Source organism: Equus asinus, chromosome 20, assembly GCF_041296235.1.
Source record: "Equus asinus isolate D_3611 breed Donkey chromosome 20, EquAss-T2T_v2, whole genome shotgun sequence".
NCBI lineage: Eukaryota > Metazoa > Chordata > Mammalia > Perissodactyla > Equidae > Equus > Equus asinus.
In genome coordinates, this window is record NC_091809.1 from 46,233,561 (window position 1) to 46,253,540 (window position 19,980).

The 19,980-nt window shown below is 42.1% G+C and overlaps 1 protein-coding gene across 2 annotated transcripts in view; it reads left to right on the plus strand.

The window, feature by feature from the left end:
* The window catches only part of MPZL3 (myelin protein zero like 3), a 25,013-nt gene continuing 5,033 nt past the window's right edge, over positions 1 to 19,980 (plus strand). The window contains exons 1-7 of one of the 2 annotated variants that reach the window (XM_070490203.1): positions 755 to 898; positions 1,610 to 1,635; positions 9,377 to 9,411; positions 9,825 to 9,991; positions 13,085 to 13,295; positions 14,915 to 15,080; positions 17,110 to 17,170. In XM_070490203.1, coding sequence (XP_070346304.1) covers positions 770 to 898; positions 1,610 to 1,635; positions 9,377 to 9,411; positions 9,825 to 9,991; positions 13,085 to 13,295; positions 14,915 to 15,080; positions 17,110 to 17,170 — 795 coding nt within the window. In that variant the 5' untranslated portion in view covers positions 755 to 769. Of the gene's footprint in view, positions 715 to 754; positions 899 to 1,609; positions 1,636 to 9,376; positions 9,412 to 9,824; positions 9,992 to 13,084; positions 13,296 to 14,914; positions 15,081 to 17,109; positions 17,171 to 19,980 lie in introns of those variants that run through there. The other variant, XM_014855586.3, reaches the window with a different exon arrangement.

Genomic DNA, 19,980 nt, shown 5'->3' on the forward strand with positions numbered 1-19,980 from the left:
TACTTTCTCACTTTTCCAACAAAAAGATAAACAAATCTCAGTTCCTTTTTTCTCTATTATATGTCATAATGATTTCATCATTGTCACTGTCAACAGCAATTTAATATACGCCCAATTTAGATAGGTACCGATCTGGATGCTGTAATAGCTACACGAAAAAACACGAAGCAGAGACTTGAGGCACAAATTCAGCACGAAGGCCTAACACATATTTACCTATTGACTGATCCTGTATCATCTCCTAGGTCCCTTTGAACTCTAAATGTATAGACATCTATTCTGAGAGCGTTCAAATAAAAGAATCTGTAGGGAGTTAAAAACAGACGTCCGGAATAGAGTCTGAGGATCAAGACTATTTAGTACTGCAGAATTCCATAAAAATAAACTAAATTTTCCAAAGTCTGTAGCCTACTTCATTGTCAAGCAAAAGCGAATAATTAACTCCTAAATGAGAGTCAAGAATCGCTGATCGGTGAGCAAACCCAGGTGTGGTTCTGGAAAAAAGCCATGTTCCTATGGCAACTTTCAATCGCCATTTTAAGAGTTCTCGCTGCCTCCCGCCCTGACGTCACTTCCGGTGTTACCTGCGTTGTTACCGGGAGCCGTAAACAAGGTGTGCAAGCATCTGGAGAGCGGTCGCGATGCAGCAGAGCGGAGCGGCGGGAGGCCGCGGCTGCGCTCTGTTCCCACTGCTGGCAGTCCTGTTCTTTCAGGGTGAGTGCGCCGGCTGGCTCTGCCCCACTTCCGGCCGGGGGGGCGGTAAGGGAAGATGGTCGCTCTTCCGCTTCCGGGTGGGGGGTCTCAGGAAAGCCCCCACGTCGCTTCTGGGAAGGAAAGAAGCAGGAGGGTGTCAGGAGGTGGTTGTCTTCTCATAACCACCACCCACTGGGGGGAGTTGGTAGGCTGTCAGTTCTTTGCTGAGCGGCTGGGAGCTTGACCACCTTGCGTGACTGCATGATGTTGTGGCGATGGCACCGCTTGCTAGAACCACGGAGGGCTCTGGCTTTGGTGGCACCAGCTGTTATCTTGTGCTGTTATCAGTGATTGACTCTGCTGTGGTTTTGTGGGCTGTGTATCCTAGTTAGGAAAGGGCAATTCTGATGTTCAATAGTTTGTCCCAGTAATTTTGGGAGAGAAAATTATGACTGTTGGTAATTTTATTTTTTGTAGGTGATTGTCGATGGCTGTGAAGTAAAACGTTTGTTAGTCACAGAAAGGATGTGCTGTGATTTCGTTCTAACAGACTCATTTTGTTCACAGAAAAGCGACTGCGTTAGCATTTTAATAACACATTTGTAAAAAGACAAGAAAGGGCATATCAATTCTGTTAAAATTTTAATCTGTTAACTAATATCAGAAGTACAGTATTCACACTGTGACATATTCTTAAAGTTTGAGTAAGCTTTACTTTCATGCAATTTTCAAATTTCATAAATTTCAGTGCAACCTAATTGCCATCATTTTAGGGTGCAATTATTTACTGGATTTTGTGTGTGTGTGTGTGTCTTCTTGGGAAATCATGTTAGTAGAGCTAGCATTAAAATGAATTAATTTCATAAAATTTCCCTGTGGTAAATGGGAATTTCTGAAGGAGACCTTTAACATAAAGATTTCAGGTGTTCTACATCTCAGCAGGTAAGATGGCAAAGTTTTTATTTGATGACTAATATTCATGCTGCCAGCATACTCCCTAATCCCTCCCAGCTGCCCATGTCATTCCAAGTGTCCAGTTTTTCTGCCAAATTCTTTTGCAATATAATATTTAGGCTGACCTACTGTCGCCCTAAATACTCCCAATTTCATTTCTCTCTCTCTTCTGCGCACACACACACACACACACACACTCACGGAAATATTCAAATACTGTCCTATTGAGAAAAAAATTCTAGAAGTTGTGGGTGGTTTCTTAAACTTGATGCCATTTTATATTGAAAAGCATCCATTGAATCTAGCAGACCAAATAATTCAAACATTGAAAGTTGATTTTATGATCTGTATGTACTTATCTTTTTTGCCTTTTTAAAAATAACAGCTTTATTGAGATATAATTTACATGCCACACAATTTTCCCATTTAAAATGTACAATTTAATGGTTTTTAGTATATTCACAGAATTGTGCGATCCTTAACACAACCAATTTTAGAACATTTTCATCACCCCACAGAGAAACTCTATATCCATTGACAGTCACTCCCCATTCCTCCCTTCCCCCAGCCCTTGGCAAACACCAATCTACATTCTATTATTGTGGATTTGCCTATTCTGGACATTTCACATAAATGGAATCATACAATATGTGTTCCTTTGTGATTAGCTTCTTTCATTTAGCATGTTTTCAAGGTTCATCCGTATTTTGGGGTCTTACTTTTGTTTTGAAACTGTTAGGCAATAGACTTTGGTTTCATACCAGTGTTTATTTGCTTTTCCTCTTCAAAGATAGGGCCCATTAAATTATTAACTTGTTTGATTTCTCCCTAAGTTATAAAGATGGTCCTGCTATATAAGTTGTCAGAGTACATAGAAACAATAGATTAGGCAGCCTAGGGTTCCTAGACTTTTCTCTTTTCCGTTTAATTATACAATTTTATGAATCAAAGGTTGACAGATTTGTATATTGGAAAACTGAGTGTACAAAATTGAGAGTTTTGTTATTTTTTTTTGTTCTGTGTATGAAATTACTTATGTTTAAATGTGATTTTTCTTCTTTTCTTCCAAGGTTAAAAAATTTTTGCTAATTATTATGAGTATTTCTGTAGTTGGCTGCTTTTACCTGGCAAGAATGCTTTTTTACTCAGGTGAAAATATAAACATCCATAAACACGTTAGGCCTAGGATAAAAATTTCTGAATGAATGTAACATTGGATTAGTATATATTTTTTTTGAGTGGAGTGGACAAATTATTTTACATCCATTGATTTTAAAAACCTTTTAATTTCAGTATAATATATAGAGATAAAAGTGCACCTATTGTAAGTGTTTAACTCAATGAATTTTCAGAAATTGAACACAGGTAGGTAAGCAGCACCCAAATCAGGATACAGAATGTTGCTGATACTCCAGAAACCTTCCTTGTGCTTCCTTTGTCATTGTCCCTTCCTCCCAAAAAGGGAAACCAACACCCTGATGTGTAGATTAGTTTAGCTCGTCCAGGGATCTTACTTTTCTATGACTATATATTTAAGACCTACTTATGCAGTGTTTACATTTCAGTCAAGTGACTTTACATATTGATAACTTTGTGGCAAAATCATGCTCATGAATATATTAACAAGTAAGAAATTGGTAAATAGGTAGTTTTATTAATGGTGTACTTATTATAATTCAGTAACCAAATGTGCTCAGAACTTTTAATTTTTATACTTATTTTGTTACAATTTTTGTTTTATAAAAAGGAAACTGTTGGGTTGGTTTAGTTAATATTACTGAGCATCCACAGTGTGCTAGGCTCTGTTTGGATGACCTCAGGGTCTATTGGAGAAGACAGACAAGTCAACAGATACTTTTAGAATTATCTGATAGTAAGAGAGAAATGCACTAGAAACCATGAGAGCACAGAAGAAGTGCCCAGAAGAGGTCCCTTAATCTGCTATGAGGAAAGAGGGAAGACTTCCTGAGGTGTCACCAAAGTTAAACCTTGAAAGAAGAATAAGAGTTAGTTATAGATAGAGAGGAAAATTCCAGATGTAGAAAGGAACGTAAACAAGGCATGAAGGCATTAAATAAATTTTCAGGGAGATTTTCTGAAACTTACCTTGATTGGGTTAGCTTAAGTCACATATTAACCCCAAACATATCTCTGTGGTCAGGAGGATAGTGTGCTGGAGCCAGCTCCTACTGGCTCTCGAGAGCCAAAGATGCACATCTTTTCTTAATTCAGCATTCAGAGACTTCCCCTTTGTGGCTTGAATGTATCAGAGAAATTGTCTTTTTTTTCTTTTAGCTGTTTACCAGCACACCTCTGGATGTAATGATTGGTTTAGGCCAGTCTGGGTCACCCCCCAGAGCTGGGGGTAGGGTCAGTTGCTAGTTAATTTGCTTATCTCCCACCACATCTATTCACTTCCCTTCTCAGTTCGTCTTTAGTCCTTGGAAAGCTGACCATATAGACTGCATCATCCAGGCTTCCTTCCCTGGCTTCTAGTCAGGTTTGGCCAATGGGAGGAGTTGGCAGAAGATTGGAGGGCAGGAGGAGACAGGCACCAGGGAATTTCTTCCCTGCTCCGTCCCTGTCTTAGTGGTATGATCCATAGTGGCTATGTCTCTCTATTGCTACAGCTTTTGTCAGGTGGCCCACAGCTCCAGCTCTTACCAGGTTCTGATAGAACCATTTCCTCCCTTTTCCTCTTCTGCCCTGGGGATGGTAAAGGCTTGTGCCTTTGTTGGCTTCCTTGACCCTGAGAAAAGTCCCTTTGAAAAGTGGCCCATACATTTTTCAAAGTCTCAGATGATTGTGCCTTCCATTTCCTGCCTGGACCCTGACTGAAAGAGGCATCTTCCCCCAAGCTCAGGAGCTACGTGGGAAAGGGTAGATACGCGCCCCCCCCCCCCCCAAATTCGGGTATTGTTAGGAAAGGAGGTGAAGGGAATGGATATTAAGCTGGCAACAAACAAAAGTTCACTACATTCAATTTCAAATGGGCATATGCAGTAACATTTGGACATTCAGAGGCAGGTCATGGCTAGCAATATAGACCAGGGAATCATTAGCCTATTAGTGATTGTCAAATCTATAAAAGTGGATAGGATTGTCCAAGGAGAACATGTTGAATGAAGGGCCATGGGCTCGGGGTGGAACGCTAAGGAACACCAGTGTTTAAGGGATGGGTAGGAAAGGAGGAGCCTCACAAAGAGATTGGATAGAAACTGTCAGAGATGTGGAGTTTGTGTGTGTGTATGTAACACAATCAGCGTGGAGAGCTGGTTGGAGGGAGACTAATGAGATTCTGATTTATAGCTCTAACCCATATTTCTTCTTTGCTCTGAACCAGGGTTAGCAAACTTTTGTAAAGGACCATAAAATAAATATTTTAGGCTTTGTGGGCCATATGGTTCATGTTGCAACTACTTAACTCTGCTGGAGTAGCACAAAAGCAGCCCTATGTGATACATAAATGGATGAACATGACTGTGTTCTAATAAAACTTTATTTACAAAAAGACACTGTGGGCTAGATTTGGCCCGTGGGCTGTGGTTTGCTAACCCCTGCCCTAAACCAACTGCCCCCTTGACATTATCCCTTGGGGATCTCAAAGGCACCTTAAACTTATCTAAAATCAAATTCATGGTCTTCCCTGCCAAGCCTGGTACTTTTCCAGTTTTCCTTGTGTCAGTGAATGGTATCACCAAGTTGGAAACCTGAGAGTTATCTTTGACACTTCCCTTTCCCTAACATGCCACATCCAATCTGTCACCACTTCTTGCTGGTTTTTCCTTGTAAGTATTGTTGTCTTCCTAGTTCTGTCCACGTCCACTGCCACCAACTTAGTTCAAACTTCCCTTATTTCTCACTTGACTATTGTAGTAGCCTCCTAAGTAATCCCCTTATATTTATTCTTGACTCCTTCTAAGTGTCTTTCCTAGAGTGATCTTTTAAAAATAGAAACTTCATGTCTCTTCTCACTCAATCTCACATTTAAGTATTTTCCATGGCTTCCCATTGCTCTAAGAATAAGGACCCAAATCTTTAAGGTCCTGCGTGATCTGCTTCCTGCTTACCTCCTAGTCACACCTCATTCTCTCTCGTGCTCTTTGTTTTTCAGCCATCCTGCTTTCCTTTCAGTTCCTTGACTGACTGTGCTCTTTTCTGGCACAGGATGTTTGCATATGCTGTATCATTTGCCTGGAATGCTCTCTCTTTCCTTACCTTGTTACCCTTCCTTCAAAACTTGACTCAAACGTAACATTTTCAGGGAGGCTTTCATTAACCACTCTCTGCTCCCCTATTATAACAGGTGCAGTTTTCATAGCCACTCTCTTTGTCTTTCCTTCATAGTACTTATCAGAGTTTATAGTTAGACATTTGTCTTTATGATTTTTGATTAACTTATTGGACTTCTGCTGTATTTTAAGCTCCAAAACAGAGAGTGTATTATTTTGCTCACATTTAATTCCAAGCTCACAGAGTGGCACAAAACAGGTGCCCAATAAATCTATGTTTGAAGAATGAGTGAATGAATGAGAGTATTGTCATAGAAGCCTGGGATAGAGAAGGTCAAGGAGCAAGTAGGCACTGCTGCCGAGGGATCCAGTAAAATCAGGATAGAAAAGTGCCTGTTGAAGTTTTTATCCCTTGGATTTTGCAGTTTTCAGACATGATGCCCTTCCCAGAAGTGGTAGTGGAGTCCAGATTGTGCTGTAGGGGTCCAGAAGTGGATGGGAAGGGAGGAAATGGAGACATCACGCATAGACTACTCTTTCACAAACTTGGCTTAAAAAGGAAAGAGAGGGCAGTAGTTGGTACAAGAAGTATTACAGGGTTAAGGAAACTTTATTATTTTGTTTTATTGCTACTTGTTTTTAAGGATGGGAGAGATCTCTGTGTGTTTAGAGGCTGAAGGGGAGAGGGCCTCTCTGGAAAGGGAGAGGTTGAAGATAGTAGAGAGCATTATACTGCGGCGGCAGGGCTCGGAGGGAGCAATCTGGAGCAGAGCAGAAGAGGTTGGCCTTGCGTAGGAGAAGGGAGACCACACTCTTTCAGATGGAAAGTGAGTATAGGTACAGACACAAGAAGGTGTGTGGCTGGGCAGTTTGTATAGCCTCAAGTTTCTTGAAGAAGTAAGAGGAGACATTTTCTTCTGAGAATGATGGATTTGGAGGTTGCACAGGGGATGAAAGAGAATAGCAAAGGTTGGAGGAATCAGAAAGAGGAGCTGACCAAGGCTGGTTAAAGGGTCACCATGTCTCATTAAGGTCTCAACTGTGGGTGGAATTCACAAATTTCTTATGGTAACTCTCTGTGCAGTTGTGTGATTTTTCACCTTCACTGTACCACAGCCACAGTCTAGGCGTGCTTGTCTAGGGCTGAGCTTTCCCGGAATGGGTGCAATGGAAAGGGAGGCACGTAGAGGACACACGAATGTTGAACATACCGTACAAAAGGGATGGGAAGAGAGTGGGTGACTAATGAGCACTTTGGTCTTCCACTAGAATTTTTAGTGACCTGTCCACCTCTTCTCCCAGTCTGTCCCTGCCTGCTCCTCTCCCTCTGAATTTTTGCCTTCAAAGTGCTTCCATTTAATGGAGGAAATACTCTTTACAAATTGAGTGCAATAAATGGCATGTGTGCTTGAATAGCATTATGTACTAAATGTTATGAGAACATTGAAGAAAGAGCAATGAACTGCATCAGGGAATTTGGGGAAGCATCACAAAGGGGCTGATATTTGAGCTGAGCCTTGAAGGCGTGTGAGCGTTGGGGGATGTGGTATGATGGGAAGAGACAGGATGGGTAGGAATGGGGAGAGCCTTCCAGCCAAAGGTATATTCAAAGAGAGGCACAGTGGCGTGAACGGACGTAGTAAATTTGGGAAATGGCAGGACCTTCTGGGCACAGTGAAGGGGATGGGATGGGCGGGTGGGTAGAGTAGCAGAAGTTTGGGGCCAGATTACCACTCTTTGGGTTTTATTCTATAGCCCAATAGAGAATTATTAAAGATTTTTGGATTTATTTTTTATTTTATTTTATTTTGTTTATTTTAATAATAATAGCTAACATTTATTGACACTTTTTATTTCAGATGCTATGCTAAGCATTTTATGTATTATCTTATTTAATCCTGTTGGATCCTCACAGTGATCCAGTGAAGTAGGTCTTGTTATTATTCCCATTTACCAAATGAGGAAATTGAAGCTTGAACAGGTTAGGAACTGTGATCAAGGTCTCATAGCTAGAAAGTAGCTGGGCTAGAACTCAAGTCTAGGTCTGTCTAATTCTAAATCCATACTCTTAAACCTGTCTACTATACTTACATTTTAGGATCAAGGAATGGGGCATGAGTGTAGATTATCCATTCATTTCCACCTTCCAGTTTTTAGAGCGGGATCTCGAGTGATGAGTAAGGTGGGTCAGGAGTGAGGGCTTAGGAGAGAGTAGGGGCTGAGGGATGAATATGTTCCAGGCAGAGAACAGCATTTGCAAAGGCATAGAAGGAACAACAAGTTTAGCCTGGCAAAGTCAGAGAGGATGCTGTGGATGAACCAGAAGTAATCCTCATCTTTGGGATGGGGCAGATTCTTATTAGAGTTGTGAGCTCAGTCTTGTTCTCCTCCTTTTAAGAGGAATGTGGACAGACTAGATTGTCTAGAAAGGAGCAAGAAAAAATGATTCAAAGCAGCAGGGGTAAAGGCAGTGGAACTGATGACGCATAGCTGTGTCTGTGTTAGGAAAGGTTGAGAGAGCGTCGGCAGAACTGAAGAGGCGGCAGTAATGATGATGAAGCTATCTAACCTGGAGCTCTTACTCTGTGTTAGATAGGCTTCTCAGGGTTGTACATGTTTTAACTCATTTTTATTCCTCACAGTGACCTTCTAAGATAAGTACTATTATTATCATTCACACCAGGGTGAGAAACTGAAGAAATAAAGTAACTTACTGAGACCACAAAGCCAGCAAGGGCTAGGGTTTGCATTCTGCCACTACCAGAGGGACTGCTGGTTTCCAGGACTGTATGTGGATTTACTCTCTTCTGAAACCTTACTGCTCTGTTTGCCTTTGGCGTGCCAGAAGAATCACGGCTTATTGTGGAGGAGGAGGAAGCAGGAAAAACAACGTGCTGGTGGCTTACTTTCCTAAAAAATGGCTCCTTAGTGGAAGATAAATTTTGTTTTAAAGATTTTATTTTTCCTTTTTCTCCCCAAAGCCCCCCGCTACATAGTTGTACGTTTTAGTTGTGGGTCCTTCTAGTTGTGGCATGTGGGATGCTACCTCAGCATGGCCCGATGAGCGGTGCCATGTCCGGGCCCAGGATCTGGACCGGCGAAACCCTGGGCTGCCAAAGCAGAGCGTGCGAGCTTAACCACTCGGCCACGGGGCTGGCCCCAGTGGAAGATAAATTTATATTCCCTGTCCTCTGAAAGCAGAGGGGGTTGGTCAGAAGAAAGTGCCAACTCTTTTGAGGGGGATGAAGCTTCAAAGTTGGATATCTGAGGTGGTTTTGGAAAGAGTAAGTCTCTAGAGGGTTTAAAAATGGTATCTTATTTTTACATTTTAGAATGCGTTAAATTGGTCTCCCCATGATTTACCTTTAATGCATGTGTGATTCGTTAACCAGCTTTAAGAAAGGAAAAAACCGAAACAAAACTAGTTAGGACCTTGGGACAGTTCTATAGAATTCTTTTAAAAAAAATGTCCTCTTCTCCTTTTGCTGGCTTTGCAGTGGTAGCTTCACGTTAAAGCTGTGCTGCACTTGGGGTAAGTCCCTTAGACCACAAAAGCTGTCCTATTCCTGGTGTGTGTGTGTGTGTGTGTGTGTGAGGGGAGTGGGTGGCTTTGTCTCTTAGCCTGCTGTGGGTTGACCCATTTGTTTGTACTTAATTTAACCACAAGTCTGTATTTGGAAAAATGCTGATGTGACCAGGTTTTAAATGTTTACCCAAGCTCTTATTCTATGATTTAATATTGTAAAATGACAAAAATGCTACCCTTGGTTAATGCAGATATCTGCTCCTTGTCCTTTTGGGCTTGCCTGAGAAGATATTTATTGCCAAGGCTTTTTGATGAGAGCCTTAAAAATAATAAGTAGCATCTCTATATTGTTCACTCACATCTGTATATTCCACCCAAGTGAATCCGTTTTTAAGTGTTTGGGCTTGCTTTGATATTAGGTGTTTGCATCGTCGTTTCCTTGGAGATTAAGGCAGATGCCCATGTCCGGGGTTATGTTGGAGAAAAGATCAAGTTGAAATGCACCTTCAGGTCGACTTCATCTGTCACTGACAAACTCACCATAGACTGGACATACCGACCTCCCAGCAGCAGTCGCACGGAGTCGGTAAGTGTGCACTGTTAGGGAAATTTCTTCGAGTCTCCTATGGGCAACAGCTCTGGAATCTTTTTCTTCCAAGTCTCAGACACTCCTTAGGGCTTCTCATCTTAGAATAGAAGATGAGCTATTTAAATAGAAGGAGATGAGCTTCGACCCTCTATGACATTCATTTGGTCATGTTGGGCTTTTTATTCTTTTATGTAAGAATTTTGTGAAGAAGCTATAGGAAAAAAATTGTCAGAAGCTCAGAGGAAATGCGGTTTAATTTCACTTCCCCTTTGTTGTTTGTTTTTGCACAGTTTCATAGGTTTGTTTTCAGATTCCATGTACTAAAAAGGACACTTCCAGGACTGTTGGATAGAAAAATTCTATCGGTCCCAGTAATAGATGTCCTTTCTCTTAAAGCTGCTCACTTCCTGTGCTATCAAGTTGTCTCAATGGGTGTGTCCGCTTGTGTAGATTTTGTGTACTCTGTATATTTATCTTGGCATCATCTCCCAGTGTATAAACATCTGCACTGATTTATATAGCTCCTTTTGAAGGAAATGGTGGCACCTTATGGTGATAGATGCTGTTGGTGACAGAGTCTCACAATATGAGAAGCAATATACTTTAGTCACACATATAAAACACATTTATGGTTCAAATCCCATTGTAGAGTTTAATTGAAGATGGCAGTGCTATAAAAGGCCTTTCTCTTTACGCTTCTAGCAGTATCTTTAGCTCAGGATCGATGCCATCAAGAATATGAATGTCATAGTTGTATGTAAGATTGTATTTTGTGGGGGGAGGTGAGGAACATTGGCCCTGAGGCAACATCTGCTGCCAATCCTGCTCTTTTTTGCTTGAGGAAGATTGTCCCTGAGCCAACATCTGTGCTAGTCTTCCTCCATTTTATATGTGGGATGCTGCCACAGCGTGGCTTGATGAGTGGTGTGTAGGTCCACGCCCGGGATCTGAACCGGCGAACCCCAGGCTGCCGAAGTGGAGCATGTGAACTTAATCAGTACACCACCGGGCCAGCTCCCATGTATTTTTTTTTTTTTTAAAGATTTTATTTTTTTCCTTTTTCTCCCCAAAGCCCCCAGGTACATAGTTGTATATTCTTTGTTGTGGGTCCTTCTAGTTGTGGCATGTGGGACGCTGCCTCAGCATGGTTTGATGAGCAGTGCCATGTCCGTGCCCAGGATTCGAACCAACGAAACACTGGGCCGCCTGCAGCGGAGCGCGCGAACTTAACCACTCGGCCACGGGGCCAGCCCCAGCTCCCATGTATTTTTGAAAGTATTCTTAATTTGTTTATCCTGTTTCCTTCACTGGAAAAAAATTCTCTTTGATGTTAATGTAGAAGCTTTGAATTGTGTTTTAGGAGCTACTATTGAATGCCACGTAGCTTGGAGCTAGGTAGGTGGCTCCAGTGAAGGAAGATAGGCTGTATTTACGGTCCCTTTTTCTTTAGACTTAAAATAGTTCACTTTATTCTGAGTGGTCGGGAAACTATAGCTGACCTTATTCGGTTCTGCCTACTTGGCCAAAAGTAGGACAGAGCAAGCAATGGGGATCTTCTTGGCTCAGCAACTTTAAATGCAAACAGCAGTTGGTGCTGTTCTCTGTGAGGCTGGTCAGAAAATTAGCAAACTCCCCCAAGTTGGAATTAGTGGAACTTTTAAAGATCACATAACATGATGTCGCAGTTACACGGTCAGTCAGGATTCTGTCAGACTAATCAGTTAGCAAGGATTTGAGTATTGCTAGTGTGACTTGGGACTTATAGGTTGGATTAATCTTGAAGATATACAACAGGCCTTGGTTTGTCAATAAGGAGTTTCAAACACTTTTATATTAATGCTGATAATCAGTAGTAGGCATTCTTTACCTCCCTCTTTGGAATACTCATTACACATAATATTATTATTTCTTAATATCTGTATTTCCCACTAGGCTTTAAATCCCATGAGAGCAGGGACTGTCCCTGTTTGGCTCCCACTGGATCCTTTTGTGTAACACAGTGCCTAGCACAGAGTAGGTGTGCAGTAATATATGTTGAATGAATGCATGAACAAGTGGCCTAGTAAGTGATTCAGCGTCTTCTCTGGGAAGTTGCTCTTGAAAATTGGGCAATCAGTGGTTGTAAATGCCTGGGTTCCTAAGTGGGGAGGAAGCAAGTAAACAAAGAAAGAGGAAAGCCTTGAATCTTGCATAAGAGGGAGAGATCATATTGTACTGTAGTACCTGCCTGGTCTACCACCAGATATAGTTAGATGCTTTGGGGGATGAAGTGTCTGATCACCAATCTGAAGCAGCAGCATTTTAATTCAATGCACATTCATTGAGTACTGATCATGCATTCGACTTGAGGTTTTTGTTAATTGCCAAGATAGATAACTTGGGGAGGCTTGACTATATCAAACCTTCCTGGTGATTTTGAGAATAAAAAAAATTTCCCCTTTGCCACTTACTGGCTGTATGCCTTTGAGTAACTGACTTAGTTTTTTGTTTTTAGCCTTGTTTCCATTTCTATAAACTTGGAATAATTATACCTGCCCCATGTATAGTTCAGTGTTGTTAACAGGCTCAAATGAGTAAATGTGTGGAAATTATTTGCAAGTCACAAAGTACTATATGGATATTAGATGCTACTTTAGGATAGGGTTTTTCAACCTTGGCACTGCTGACATTTTGAGCTGGGTAATTCTTTGTTGCGGGGGCTAGTCCTATGCATTGTAGGAGTTTTAGCGATATCTCTGGCCTCTACCCACTAGATGCCAGGAGTACTTCTCCCAGTTGTGACAACCAAAAATGTCTGCCGATATTACCAAATGTCTCCTCAAGGCCCAAACTGCCCCTGCTTTAGGACTTCAGGGAGAGTTGAGAAGAGATTCGAGAGCTAGGATACCAGGATTCTTTCATCAGGCCTTTTTCAGATAAGTTTTATTAGCCTGTCTTTTAACCTATAGGATGGAGGTAAACAAAGCATAAAAAAAATTGCCGATGGAGAAAACTCATTATGCACTTGTGTTTTATTTTGGACCTACTTAACTTTACATTTTCGTTGCATTTTCCAAATTAACTTTTTTTCTCCTGATGTTGCTTTCTTAGATTTTTCATTATCAGTCCTTCCAGTACCCCACCACAGCAGGTACATTTCGGGATCGAATTTCCTGGGTTGGAGACGTGTACAAAGGGGATGCCTCCATCAGCATAAGTGATCCTACCATAAGGGACAATGGGACATTCAGCTGTGCTGTGAAGAATCCGCCAGATGTGCACCATAATATTCCCTTGACAGAGCTCACAGTCACAGAGAGGGGTAAGCTAACCGCCACCGACTTTCGTCTGCAGTGCCTGTGACTACTGTGGTGCTTTCTGGAGAGAGCAGTGATAAGCAAAGCTACCTATCTTTGTGAGCCAGCTGGTCACCGGAACATTCTGCCATCCTGAATTGTCTATTAGGATGGATTTTTAATCTTTATTTTGCAAACTGAAGTTTTTCTTCAAATATTGTCATAGTTTCTCCATTATCCTTTTTTAAAATTTTAACTTTAGGTGACCAGAGGTTTTGTGGAATGTATGGCAAACCCCTAAATAAATGGAGAGTTGTTATCTGTGTGAAATAGAAGTCATTCTGGTTTCCCTAATGTGTTCATTCCTTCAGTTATGAGACAATGTCCTTGCCTGTGTCTTGAAAGTGTACCCCCTAGAATGATGGGACACAGCACGTATCTTGTACGTTGCAAAGAGCAGCAGTTTCCTTTTAGTATGGAACCAGAGGAAAATAGGTTAAGGACTTACTTTTTTTCCTACATTATTCCCTGGTGACTACTGAATGGTCATTCTAGTCCTTAGTTGGATTTGAACCAAAGACTTAGAGATCCAGAACTGCATTATGGTTCATTGTGGATGCCTTATCATTTCTCAAGTCTTTCTCCCTTTCCCTCTCTTTTTTCTTCTTCTTCTTTATTTTATTAAGATAATAACTCGTAGGTTTCAAAGACACGGGCATGTTCATATGGCTGGCAGGAGTAGAAAGTGGTATAGAGTTTCAGGAAGACAGTTAGGTAGTATAAATCAGATGCCTTAAAAGTATCTGCCCTTTGATCCAGTAATTCCTTTTTAAAAGTTTATCTTAAAGAAGTAGAGGTAAATATGAAGACTTATGTGCAATGACGATCATCATAATATAACTCATAGATTCAAAGAATGGGAAATAACTTGAATGTCCAGCATTAGAAGATTGATTCAATACATCGTTCAATGTGGTAGAATACTGTGTAGCTGTTAAAAATTCATGTCTGGGGCCGGCCCCGTGGCTGAGTGGTTAAGTTCGTGCACTCCGCTGCGGTGGCCCAGGGTTTCACCAGTTCGGATCCTGGGCGTGGACTTGGCACCGCTCATCAGGCCACGTTGAGGCAGCGTCCCACATGCCACAACTAGAAGGACCTGCAACTAAGATATACAACTATGTACCGGAGGGATTTGGGGAGATAAAGCAGGAAAAAAAACAAAAAAAGATTGGCAACAGTTGTTAGCTCAGGTGCCAATCTTTTAAAAAAAAAAAATCACGTCTGGAAGGAATTTTTAATAACATGGAGATTCTTTATCAAATATTAAGTAAAAAAGGAGGTCAGAAATAGTATATAATAGATGATCCATACTTTTAAAAATATGCAATCTCTTCCCCATATGCAGGCCCATACCCACATACTCCTAGAAAGATTGGATGGGTAGATACCAATGTGTTAATCCTAGATAGTGTGATTCTGGGTGAATTTTTATTCTTCTGTATACTTTTGTGTATTTTCTCCCTTTTCCACATTGAATTTATTCCTTCTGTAATCAGAAGAAATGCGAGCAAAAGTGAAACCTATGTCGTGTCAAAGGAAGCCCTTCCACGTGTCCCTCTGTTACCTTCTCCTTTTCCTCCTCTAGGTTTTGGCACCATGCTCTCCTCTGTGGCCCTGCTTTCCATTCTTGTCTTCATTCCCTCGGCGGCGGTGGTGGTTCTGCTGCTGGTGAGAATGGGGAGGAAGTCTGCGGGGCTGAAGAAGAGGGGCAAGTCTGGCTACAAGAAGTCGTCCATTGAGGTTTCGGATGAGTAAGTCCGGCTGCAGCCCTGCACAGTAACCCTCTTCAGAGCCCTGGTTTGTGGGTGCTACCCAGACGCCTGCATCCCCGCCTGCCTTCCTTCCAGAGCACTAGAAGGAAGGCTGAAAGGGAAGCTCGTGGATATTAATTTGGAGAGAGAGACAGAGGGGTTGACACTGTGGTCCTACTCTCCTGTTTTGGAAATCAGATTGTATAGTGCTGTGGTTCTGAAGATGAATTCTGAAGTGAATATCTCATTCCTTAAAAATTAACAGGAAATTCCAACAAGTCAGTTATTGCCCCCTTTTCCTTGTTTTGATACCGAGCTGATGTCTCCCGACAGAAAATGCCAGAGCAGTGAGAGAGGCTTTAAGAGTAGCCATGGAAGGCAAAAATAACTTAAATAAGCGAGATCTAGTCTTGGTCAGCAGATGCTGTGAAGGGGCTAATTGGATTGTGCTTGTCAAAAGCAGTTATCAAACATCATTTTGCCAGTGAGCAGGCAGGGTCCAGTATTTTCCCTAGAACCAATCTGCTAAGAAAAAGGTAACAAAAGTCTACATAACACCGTTGTTGATTCTTCATTGTCTGTATCAGGGGCTCCAACCTAGAGAGAGAAGTCTTACCTTGAGAGGGTCTAAAACAAACTTTCTGTGTGTGTGTATGTGTGCACAGATGCATGCATGTGCATTTATTTAATGAGAGAGGCCTTTATAGGAAATTTGTGGCCCTCCCAAAAAAGTAAAGAGCTCTTGGTAGAAATACTAAAATGTCTATTTCTAAGCGTGGTCTAACAAGACCTCTCATGATCTAACCCTAAGTCACATTGTTTCTTGCCATTTCTTTTTCCTTTTTTTTTTTTTGGTGAGGAAGATTGGTCCTGAGCTAACATCTGTGCTAATCCTCCTCTATTTTGTATGTGCAATGCTGCCACAGCATCGCTTGATGAGTAACGAGTAGGTCTGTGCCCAGGATCCGAGCCCATGAACCCTGGGCTGCTGAAGTAGAGCACGCGAACTTACCCATGACACCACTGGGCTCACCCCAGTGGTTTCCTTTTTCTTTTTCTGAGGAAGATTTGCCTTGAGCTAACATCGGTTGCCAATCTTCCTCTTTTTGCTTGAGGAAGATTAGCCCTGAGCTAACATCTCTGCCAGTCTTCCTCTATTTTGTATGTGGGTTGCTGCCTCAACGTGGTCACTGATGAGTGGGATGGGTCCGTTCCTGGGAACTGAGCCCAAGCCACCGAAGCAGAGTGCACTGAACTTAACCACTAGGCCATGGGGCCAGCCCCTGTTTCCTGCCATTTCTTCTCATTTGCTCCACACTTCAGCTAAAGTGAGCTATTTTCTTCTCTAAACATACTGTTCTCATTCAGATCTCTTTTTTTCAGTATGCTTTCCTCTTACCTGGAATCCCCTCCATCCCTCCCTGTTTGCCTGGAAAACTCTTCCTCATCTTCCAAGACCCAGCTGAAAGTCCCCTTCTCTTGCGTTTCCCTGAGTCATCCAAGGAGAGGCAGTCACATCCTCCTGTTTGCTGCCACAGCAGTTTGACCTTAACTCTTTTAAAATGTTTATTACATTGTATTATAACATACTTGTTAAGTTTTAACAGGTCTCTCACCCTCACGAGATTGTGAGCTCTTCAGGGGATTGTGTTTTATTTGTCTTTGTCCCCACCCCGGCACAGAGCCTCAGACGTGGTTGGTGCTTAGTCCATTTCTGAATGAATGGTTCTGACTCCCTCCTGTTTATTGAGCACTTCCTAGGGGCCAGGCACTGTGGGATGGGTTTTACATGTGTTTATTTTTTATTTTCTCCTAACTACTGTCCTTTAAGTGGAGGAGGTAATATTTGCATTTTATAGCTGAGGAAACAGGCTCTTGGAACTTGAGTAATTTGCCCAGTCACCCTGCTGGTGAGTGGCAGAACTGGAATTGAAAAGCAGGCCTGTCCGACTTCAACGCCTGTACTCTCAGCTGCTCTGCTGCACCGAGGAGCGGGATTCTTCAGAGTGGGTTTGTCCTCTCTCCACAGCACCGACCAGGACGAGGACGGCTGCATGGCGAGGCTTTGTGTCCGTTGTGCCGAGTGCCTGGTAAGCCCGTGTCATTTCTTCTGCTCAGGTTCATGTCTCATTTTCCGCTTATTTACAGGGATCCTTTGCACCCAGAGGCAGCAGGGGGTATCCAGGTAGGTCCAAAGCTAGGTGTGAACCAAGGTCTTCCTCCAAAGTGTTTTGGTCTCAGGGGACCTCTACCAATTCTAACCATTATTTTGTTATATGTCTCATGGGCATAGCGTGGCATCCTTGGGTTAGGGAAGGGGACCGCATCTCTGCTGACTGACAGAGCATCCTGAAAGAGGAGGGTCCCATGCCACTGAGCTCATACGAGGAGACTTCGACTGGCTGGACCCAGAGCCCTGAATTGAAATTTTCTGCTGTGCTTCAGTTTTTCCCACCAAATTAGAGTAATATAACCTTTTAGGTGACTTGATCAATAAGAAATAACCATATTGGGGCCAGCCTGGTGCATACTGGTTAAGTTCGTGCCCTCCACTTTGGCGGCCCAGGGTTTGTGGGTTTGGATTGCAGGCCCAGACCTACACATGGCTCATCAAACCATGCTGTGGTGGCGTCCCACATACAAGAAATAGAGGAAGCTTGGGAAGGATGTTAGCTTGGACAATCTTCCTCAAGCAAAAAGAGGAAGTTTGGCAACAGATGTTAGCGCAAGGCCAATCTTCCTCACCAAAAAAGAAAGAAAGGAAGGAAGAAAGGAAGAAAGGAAGGAAGGAAGGAGGGAAAGGAAGGAAAGGAAGAAGAGGAGGGAAAGGAAGGAAAGACCCATATTGGAAGGCCTGAGTTTTTATTTAAATTTCAAAAGGCTGCCATCCCTCCGACTTTGAGCACGTCCTGTGACTGGGAGGCTTGTGTGGCTGTCCCAGGGTCCTAGGAGAAGGAAAGACTCTCTGATGTGGTGCAGTTGGAAACAGGTCAAAGGCAACTCATGATCTAACATGAAGCATGCCTGTCATCGCAGGGTTTAAACTTGAGCCCTTTTTGTATTTATTGCCAAGCTCAGCCTTTGGCCAGATGGCCACAGCCCAGTTACTCGCTGCAGTGTTCTTTATCTTTCTCTCGTGTACTTGAGGATAATAGGTAAGACGAGGGAAAGGCCAATAGTGCCAGTGAGAGGATCTAATACCAACTGTTTGCGGTTTGAATATTTTGATAACACAAAATAAGTTAATGTCCATATGATTATTACACACATTTCAGATATTAATTTATTGAACAGTTATTATTGAGCATCTGTCCTGTGCCAGATATGATTCCAGGTACTTAGGAAACAGCAGTGAACAAAACTGACAAAAATCCCTGCCCCCAAAAGACTTACATTCTTTGCCTGGAAAACTCTCATCCCCCAAGACACAGCTGAAATGTCACCCTCTCTTAAATTGGGGTACAAACAATAACTAACTCAATCTTTTAAAAATAAGTAAAATATATAGGGTATCAGATGGTGCTTAATGCCACAGAGAAAAATAAAATAGGAAAGGGAGGGGGGATGACTGGATGGGGGATGTGATATTAAATAGAATGGTGGGGACACCCTCGCTGAAATGATGTTTGATCAAACACCTAAAGGAAGTAGATAGCAAGCCACGGCTGTGGTGGAGGAGCCTTCCAGGCAGAGGAAATGGTAGGTGCAAAGACTCTGAGGAGGGGCTTGATTGGCATGTTCTAGAAAGAGCGAGGAGGCCAGTGTGGTAGGAATGAAGTGAGCGAGGTGAAGAATAATATTTCTTCAGCGAGATAATGTCATATCTTATAGAACATTATAGATGATCATAGTGACCTGGACTTTTATTCTTTTTTTTACGTTTGTTTTTTAATTTTTTTGTATTGTAATATTTTGCAAAGCAAATGTTCAATAAACATCATTTGAGTGAATTCTTTTTGGTTATCTGATAATAAAACATCTTTTATGTAATGAATGTTGAATCTCACTAGTTTTTTTTATTGAGGTATAATTGACATATCATATTGGCTTCAGGTGTACGACATAATAATTCTGTATTTGTATATATTATGAAATGATCATCACAAAAGTCTAGTCAACATCCATCACCATACATAGTTACAGAATTTTTTTTCTTATGATGAGAACTCTTTTTTAAAGATTTTATTTTTCCTTTTTCTCCCCAAAGCCCCCCGGTACACAGTTGTGTGTTTTTAGTTGTGGGTCCTTCTAGTTGTGGCATGTGTGATGCCGCCTCAGCATGGCTTGATGAGCGGTGCCATGTCCGCGCCTAGGATCCCAACCAGCGAAACCCTGGGCCGCCGAAGCAGAGTGCAGAACTCAACCACTCGGCCACAGGGCTGGCCCCTGATGAGAACTTTTAAGATCTACTCTCTTAGCAGCTTTTGAATATGCAGTACAGTGTTATTAACTATAGTCGCCATGGTGTACATTACATCCCCATGACTTATTTGTTTTATAACTGGAAATTTGTACCTTTGACTCCCTTCACCCATTTTGCCCTCCCGCCACCCTCTCCAGGGGATTTTTATTCTTAATGAAATAGAATCCACTGGTGGTTTTTGAGAAGAGAAGCAATATGAACTGATGTATGTTTTAAAAGGGTTGTTCTGGCTTGTGTGCTGAGAATAGATGGTAAGGGACCATGACAGAGAGCCTGTTAAGTGACTTCTGATTATAGGTTGAAGGTAAAGCCAGAAGGATTTACTGATGGGTTGCATGTGTATGTGAAAGAATGAGAGGAGTCAAGGCTCATTCCAAGGTTCTTGACTTGAGCAACTTGTAGAATAGAGGTGCCATTTTGTAACATGTACTAGTCTGTGGGTAGAACAAGTTTTAGGAGGAAGGTCAGGAGCTGTTT